The sequence below is a fragment of the Pagrus pagrus genome, assembly GCF_965226575.1.
Source record: "Pagrus pagrus genome assembly, chromosome: 18".
In the NCBI taxonomy this organism is placed as follows: Eukaryota; Metazoa; Chordata; class Actinopteri; order Spariformes; family Sparidae; genus Pagrus; species Pagrus pagrus.
Genome location: NC_140202.1, coordinates 18,238,582 through 18,247,058, shown reverse-complemented (window position 1 = coordinate 18,247,058; position 8,477 = coordinate 18,238,582). Strand labels below are relative to the sequence as shown.

Genomic DNA, 8,477 nt, shown 5'->3' with positions numbered 1-8,477 from the left:
TGCCTGTCGGCAAAATATAGGAATGTTTAGCTTGTTTACCGACTTAAAGAGAATTGTGATGACCCTGATTGCACTTAGTGAGGGAAGTCAAGGGATGCCTCTGTTAGCTAAACATCCTGTTGCCCTGTTTAAGCACACTAGCCTACAGTGTGTTGTGTTCAGCGTGTGAAAAACACAGGAAATGCACTCGGGCCATCTAAATTTGTTAGATGAGAAAGAAGGCTGACTTCCTGAACTCTGAATACTCTAAAGAATACAGGCATGCTAGTGGGAAAATTCATGGTCATTGCCTTTTTCTGCTCCATTTGAAACAAGGGGACACTTTATTTGGGCGCGTAAGCTCGATCATGACAGCGGTAACCCAATTCGAAAAAGGAAGAAGTGAAAACAAGAGGCGACATTTAGTAAAACGCAGACAGAAATGGTCTTCTGTAGCTTGATTACCCAATGTGAGACATTGTGACATTGTTTGTGTAAATAAGTGCACATTACATTCATATCAGGCCGACATCTGTGTTTCTGGTGAGAAAAACTATCTCAAGAGACAAATCACCCTTTGCTCCACTCATAGCAGCTCACACCTCAGACAGAAAATCTAATCATATACCAAAGGAAGTGTACAATATGTGTCAGGGCTGCACGTGTGAGGTCCTTCATGCACGATACAGTGATACAGAGGGATGTTTTATATGCTCTGCAACATAAGGCTGTGGCACAAGCTGTATGAAAGCCAGAGAAATACAAAGAAACTTCTCACACAACATGCTGTCACTATGACAACCAGGCAGAATCATTTAGCCTGATCTCTTGCCATTCCACACAGCACAGAAATCCAATAGCATTTAAGTCTTACGCAACCAGGCCACCGATTCACTCTGCAAGGCTTTTAACACATTTGCAAAAAAAAAAAAAAAAAAGATTCATACGTGGATTTTTCTGATAACTTCTGGGGCTGTTTTATTTTGGAAGGGTTCTCCAGATGCCTGGAGAGATTTGGGGGTGCAGGGTTGGGCAGCTTTAAAGGGTAACACCACCAATTTTACATATTAAAGTGTGTTTACAGGTCTTGGGGCGTACCACTGCATATGTGAAAAAGTAGTATAAAGCCTTTTGTGGCTCCAGAGGAAACTGCATGAATTACCTCCAGTGATGTCACTCAGTGACTACGTTGCATTGTGGGTAATGTAGGCGCCTGGTTTTGAAGAGGAACGTGTGGAATAAAAAAAGGCGATATCTCTGGTTCTGCTGTGTTGATTTTGATCTTTTGTTTTCAACTTTCCGACATAGTGTTGGAGTGTGATGCTCGAACACTGTACTGCTTTTCACAACCTCGTGCCTATATTACCCACAATGCAACGTACGCCATTTTTAGTTACAGCTGGTGAAAACGCAACGTTTCCTGTAATGCTGCTTCATAATAAAAGCTTTTAAGTGAATAGATAACAGGGGGCTTTTATTGTGAAGAAATTATAGGAAATGAAACGTGTTTGTAACTGAATTAGCTAAGCCATTTTGTCGGCGGTTATTCTTCGATAGTAATGCGGAGATCGAGACAAGCCCGTCATTGACGCACCGGGGAAGCAGGCAGCCCAGTTGTGGTGGAAATGCAAATCCCGGTCGTGCCATGAGTAGAGCCAGGCCAGCAGATGTAATGGAAAAACAGCATTAGCCACTGAGTGACATAAATGGAGGCAATTAATTAGATTACATGCAGCTTCCTCTGGAGCCACAAAAGGCTTTATTTAACAACTTTTTTTTCAACACATGCAGAAGTACTCCCCAAGACCTGTGAACTCATATATGCAAAATTGGTGGTGTTACCCTTTAACTATGATTAGATCTACAGGCATGTATTTAATTCTCCTGCTCACCTAACTTTGCAAAGGTGCAAGCTCAAACCCCCTGTGATAATCATTTTTTATTTAACTTTTTAAAAAATTATTTCATTTATCACCATGACAGTGCTGAAACAACACCACAGACCAGCCCTAATAACAGATCTCAGTTGTGTTTCTCATTTTGTGAATTGTCTATTCTCAGCCTTTCACTTTACCTCTGGTTTCAAGCTATGCACGTTGCATTACGACTGAATGTTAAATAATAAAAACCCCTGTGAGATAGTAACACAACCTTGGCTTCAGCCACAGAAACCATGAAGGGGATCTTAATGTAATTCCACGTGCTGCAGCGGAGCTTGCTGCGCGCATTTAAAGCATTTCCCCACAATTGTACATCAAGGCTGGCCCGGGGGCGGTCGATCACGGCGAAGCAGCTTTAATGAAAGAAAACAACAGAAATTGTTAATGGCCGAGAGTGCGTGTGTCAGCCCAAACCCTTCCTCCAGATTATTTTCTACTTTGCGTGCTATCACACGGACGCTCCCCTCTTGTATCAATGCGTGATTGAAGGGAAACTTCTTTTGGGAAGTGCGGGGACTACTTTAGGTCAAGTTTGGAGAGAAAGCCTCCTAATTCACCGCGCGCGGATGCGAGAGGACGCAGTTTTGTATGGTAGACGTTATTCTTCAACGAGGCACGGCAAACCGTGTGCGGGTCGAGCACATTTTACCGCAAGAGTGTTATGTTTTTACTACGTCGCGGAAGGATCTAATTTTCTCAAGCGAGGGTCGACACATCCGCCCAGTTTTCCGATGTTTCATTCCCCCCGAGTTGAAAATGGAGTTCGATTAAAGCAGATGTCCAGCAAACTTCTCAAGGAAATTTCAAGTGTGTACGCTTTTTACTTCACGCGTCGGTGTTCGTACTGAAGACAGCTGAAGCCTTTTGTCGGCTTTGGATGCCTTTACTGCAAATTACTCGGACACGTTGACGGAGCAGCGCTCCACAGCGCTTTTTCAAGTGTTGTCCTGGACCCTGAAGTTGGCGAATGGATGCTCGACAGCCAGCCATAAATAACCTGCCAAACCTTCCAGTCTGCAACAATTTCTACATGTTTTGAGGATCTATTCACGTTTTTTTGGGGCGAAGCGGGGAGCTGTGTTTTTGTCGAAGAGGATGATGCCGATGGCCCATTTGTTGTGGTCGGATTTTACTTCCAGGGAGGATAAAATGAATCAACGGTTGTCATTCCTCCTCGCGATTTAACATTAGTTCCAGCCAGCGAGGCTAACGTTGAGCTAGCTTCCACTTGGTTCTCACAGGGACGCTTTTAGCCGAGGCATGCCCCATTGTACACCGTTTACTTACCATCCGAAATAGGGGTTGCTTTCTATATGTGAGGGAAAATGGTGATATTTGTGGTATTTTATCCCGCCGTCACTGCGTCGTCGATGCTATTGCTAGGATTTGGATCCCCGTGAGGAAAAAAATGAGTGAAGATTCAACAAATCCAAACAACGAGTGAGTGCTCTGTCTACATTTTCCTTCTTTATGATGTTTCTTGCATGTCTTTCTGCTTTTAACAACACTCTTTACACGGTGAGCCGAGCACTAACAGTCCTCAATGACATGTATCACCGATCGACGCTGGTATTTCATCATCTCACCTTCGTAATATAAACACAGACTTGTAACCTTTTATTTTGGAGAGCTCTGCAGGCTAACAGAAGGGTGTTTTATGGATTACAATACGACTTTATGAAGGGAGAGTGTCTGACAAGCAATGACATGGGCCTGTAGTAAAAAATAATCATCTCGTTATTCATAATTTTGCTCTCATAATTCAGCTAACTAACATGTGCTGTGAGGATTCACATCAGGCCACAGTGTATGTGTAGGTATATTAATGGTTGCGTGCATATGATTTATGTAACAGGATAATTACATGACCAGGATCTTTATTATTGCTTTATAGATGGACAGTTTATGAGCGATCAGTCGTTGTAAATACACACACAGCAATAATCCAGTCTGATTTTTTTTTTTTTTTTTAGTCTAGTTCAACACATCACGAGCAGAAAAGCCTTGCATTGACAACCCAGATCTCCATGTTAACTGCTGTCCGCCATGATTTCGGGACATAATCATCGATTAAAATCGTGCACATCATGTTTGCACTTCCCTCGCAGCCTTTTCTCATATGTAAAAAACAAAACACAATAAAACAAAAGCCACATCGTGCCGATTGCGGCAATGTCGACGTCGCGAAGCTGAAGATGCCATTTTTTTTTTTCTCAATCACACTCATTTACATATCACAATCCCCATTCATAAAAACGCTTAAAAAAAGGCGTCACGCGCACGCCCGAACCCCCGCAACCCACGGGTGTCGGTCGTAATCCGTGCGCGGGGTGCTTTCGTGCACGTCGCGCCCATTTCAGGTCGCATTTTGGTCTTGTTTTAATGGGCTGATCCCTTGTGTGCGCTTGTTGACAGTCAGTGAGAAATATCTGCTTCGGGAGGTGCTGCGGTCACATGATCCCTTCCATTCATAAAGTACCTGCCTGCCCATTCACAGCACTGTACACTGTTTCGCATTGCACCGACGATCACACAATGATCACATTTCCTGCGTTTTTCTGCACAATGTGTCGCACGGTTTGTCGCTGTTATTACGACTCGTCTGTTTTGAAAAAATAAAAGCGCCCGCACAGGTTTGATTTAAGCGGCGTTTTCTTCCATCATCTCCGAGGATTTTTCTTTGATAATGTGTTTGTCACAGGGGAAGTCATATGCCCCTGTCAGCCATTTACAGTGTCATGGTCTAATGTTTGAAACACACCCATGTTTTTCCCCATTCCATCTAATCTCGCCTTTTATGAGGTTGATTGATTTAATGCATGGGGACTTTGTCCTTGAACTACACTTCTGGTTTTTTTTTTTTTTTTATGTAACATGTGCCATGTAGGTCTTTTTCTTCAAATCAGGCCACAGCAAATAGATTACAATTAAACCACTCGTCCTTTGTTGACATGTTCTGTTTTAGGGAATTTATGAAATTCACGTCAGATTGATTTTTTGCCATTTGTGACCATTTAGCCTCAACTGTGTGATAATCCAGCATGTCTGATTGATTCTGAATACGTGTTCTCATCATGTTAACCTCGACTGAGAGAAAGAACAGTGAAATCAAAGCATTTCCTTAATTTTGCCGGGACTCCCCGCAGTAACCTCAGGGACTCCTCGAGGCCCCTCAGGTCCCAGTTTGGGAACTACTGCCATCAGTCTACAGATCATCAGTGGTGTGCAAGCTACAGTACGTGCTGGGTTTGTTCCACACTGCGTGATGGCAGCAGCTAAGATGGCGAAGTGATCCAAACATTGTTGCTATGATTCCACCACCTTTCTGGCTGTTGTATGATTCATAGTTATGGAGTGAACAGAAGAGCGAGCGTTGCCTGTGCCATTTATTTTTGCTCATGCGAGTCTCCTCTATAAGCTCTTTCTTATGACATAACTATTCACAAAAAAGAATATTGTGCATCTTGTTTATTTTTTCTTAACACCAGGACGTTGTGCTCTCTTCCGCTGATGAGATAAATTCAGATCTTTCGATGAATCACTTGCTAAATCCTCAAAATAAAAATCAGCCGTTTCTTTAATAAGTGGAAATTGTTAGTATGAATGTGGCTTATCTCTTTAACTGTATGCGTACAAGCGTAATTAGGAAAAAATGTGTTTGGTCTGCTGTAGCCTGCGTTGTAAACATCGATTTGAAAACCTCTCCAAAAAAAATGTGTGAAGAGATAATCCTGAAGTGGTTTTGTCTGAATGACGGGTGGTAAGCCAAGCTGGTGTGCACACACAGCACACCCTTTTCTGAGAACATGTTACTTGGCCTTGGCGCAACTATGTTCACAAGGCTGAAAAGACAAGAAGGCACATAAAGCCTTGTCAGATTTTTGCTTTTGCGTCTGCGCCGGGATGCGTGTGGAGAGTGGTGTGATGTAAGGCTAATTTCGCTGAAAGGGACTATGGTGCAAGCTGCCTCTCTGCTGAATGTCACGTTTATCTGAAATATTTATCTCAGCTGTGGCAGTCGTCTGTTGAGGTGCTGGTACCTTATTTTATCTGTAAACTGTAGATACCCTTTGTTTTTTCATAGTCATTGTATTCATGTGAATAGCTTGTTTTAAAAGGTATTTTATGCCCTGCGAAGTAAAGCTCAGCAATACTTTGATTATTATATTGCTAATGTGGTATGAGACTTTACATATTGCCATATTTATATTGTGATATGGCGTAAGGGTTGTCTTTTCCTGGTTTTAAAGGCTGCATTACAGTAAAGCGATGTCATTTTCCATAGTAGACAGACTGGTCTTCTTATTCTAATACGTGCCTTTACCCACTTAGTCATTAAATACACATGACTCATGTGTATCAAAATCCCATTGTGTAAATATTTTGTTAAAGTACCATTGGTCATCCCTACAATCGCAATATCAATATTGATGTATATGGTGAAAAATAATTTGATTTTGTTGCCCAGCGCTAACATTTGTAAAGTGCTTTTAAGGAGATTTCAAAGTATAAAAATATATATCGTGTATCACAATGCGGCCTGAACATATCGTGATACTATTTGAAGCCATATCGGCGTACTGCGAAGCAAAAATATTACATTTCCGGTTTCTAAACTAGAGTTTTCTTTTGAGAAACATCACACATCTCTGTCCTTACATAATAATCAAACGGCTGATCACGTAGATTTCAGTTCGTATAGTTTTTTTTTGTTGCTAAAATGAACCAAATGAACCACTCGTGCGTTTTTATCAGTGAAGGTCAGTTGCCCCTATGTACCACTGAGCATGCACGCGTGACGGCCTCATTGTTTTAGATTCCTGCAGTTTTGTTGGTATTGTCTGTTGCCAGTCAGGTGATCCCTCGGCGCGATTCCTTTCTCTGTGTGCTCTTCCTATCTGTGTGATTGATTTGACAGCTCAGCGTTTTATCTGCCAATGTGGGTGTCGCGATCTTATCACCTGAGGGCTGTTTTTGCACTCCCATTCCTGTTGCAGAGCTTTCCAAACACATTCCTCCTAAACAACCCCCATCATGTCCTGAAACGACAAAGGGAGACAGCTACTTCAGCTGTTAGGGCTAGTGCTTTATGGCCTGGGTAATTGCCTATATCCTGTGGCCCTTATGTTAAGCTAAATAATTTCCTGGACCTTTTTTATAGTATTATTTGGGGTTATTGCCAGTTGTTGGATCTGACCTCCATGAAGCCTTAGCTTTACAAGCTGTACTTGTGTACGCTACGGACGTGTCTTACCTTTGACAAAGTCTGCTGAGCTGAACACATCTTTAGTTTTGCTTCTGTATTCTTTTGAGGAAGTGTCGCTTGTGACCACAGTGGTTTACAGAGACTAATGCAATGTGTTAATGTACATAGGCACTCTTGTACCAGCATTTTAGGCATGTTCTCACAGTTTATTATGTTTAGAAGTATGTCTTAAATTAAGTGTCCTTACATTGAATTTCTCTCAGGTTGACCTTATTTACTTTGGGTGAAAGGTTGCATAATCCTAAAAGTTTGCATACATAATAATTATGCCGCGCTGTATGCTTGTTCTATATGAAGTCGTCGTATTGTTTGTGTGATTAATGACAATGATCCTCTGTATAACCAGAGGGCTAGGACCGTCTGTAACAGAGACCAGCCAACAGACTGAACAGGCCTTGTATAGTGGTGGACTGTTCCATTCCCATGGCCAGATTTAGGCCTGGATTCTGTGTATTTTAAACCCAAGCCACTTCCCTCTTATAATTTTCATTTCCTCTTCAAGTATTTTAGGAGCGAGCATAAACTGGCGTAAATGTCAGCAGTGTATTTAGAGCATATTTCAAACAAATGGTCTTGTTTGTAAGACAAAGACCTGGTGTGGACCTATTCTGTGTATGTAGGCTGTGAAGCCTACACTAAAAAACATCCATCACAACAACAAGATAGCAGGGCCTGTCTTTATTTCTTTGTCAAGACAGGCCTCTGATGTTCACAGACCATATCTCAGTGCCTCTAAGAAGTGCTTTTAACACTAAGTGTCTGAATTGTGGATATTGTTTTCAGTTGTGCTGCATGCAGAAGCATGAAGGCTGGGCCTTGTTGTGAGCTCTTTGCTGCAGCTGGGCCGAGATGGTTCTTTCCTGCGAGGCCACAGACATAAAAGGGCACAGATGTAAATCCTAAACCTTGTGTCTTTGATTGAGTTTCCAAACACTTTGAAAACAGGAAGGGGTTTCTGTGTGTGCGTCTGCACACACACACACACACACGCACACACACACACACACACACACACACACACACACACACACACACACTTGTGTGTTTATTTCTCTGGGAACATTTGGCATGTGTTTCTGGGAGAGATAGGCCCCGGATCCGAGTGAATTTAAGCGGACATAGCTTTATGTTATCAAATAAATGAATTTATGAGTCCTCCAACAAGATTAAAACTTGAGACTTGTAGGAACATATATTTTTATCTTCTCAGTAACTTTTGATCAGATTTTATCCTGTCTAGTGTCTATATTTAGAATTTGGAACAGACTTTTATTGGTTGGTTAAAGTGTCTC

At 42.0% G+C, this 8,477-nt stretch overlaps 1 protein-coding gene across 1 annotated transcript in view; it reads left to right on the top strand.

The window, feature by feature from the left end:
• Positions 1–2,413: 2,413 nt before the first annotated feature.
• The window catches only part of spred1 (sprouty related EVH1 domain containing 1), a 33,771-nt gene continuing 27,707 nt past the window's right edge, over positions 2,414–8,477 (top strand). Inside the window, exon 1 of the mRNA XM_084381412.1 lies at positions 2,414–3,359. Coding sequence (XP_084237538.1) covers positions 3,328–3,359 — 32 coding nt within the window. The 5' untranslated portion in view covers positions 2,414–3,327. The remainder of the gene's footprint in view (positions 3,360–8,477) is intronic.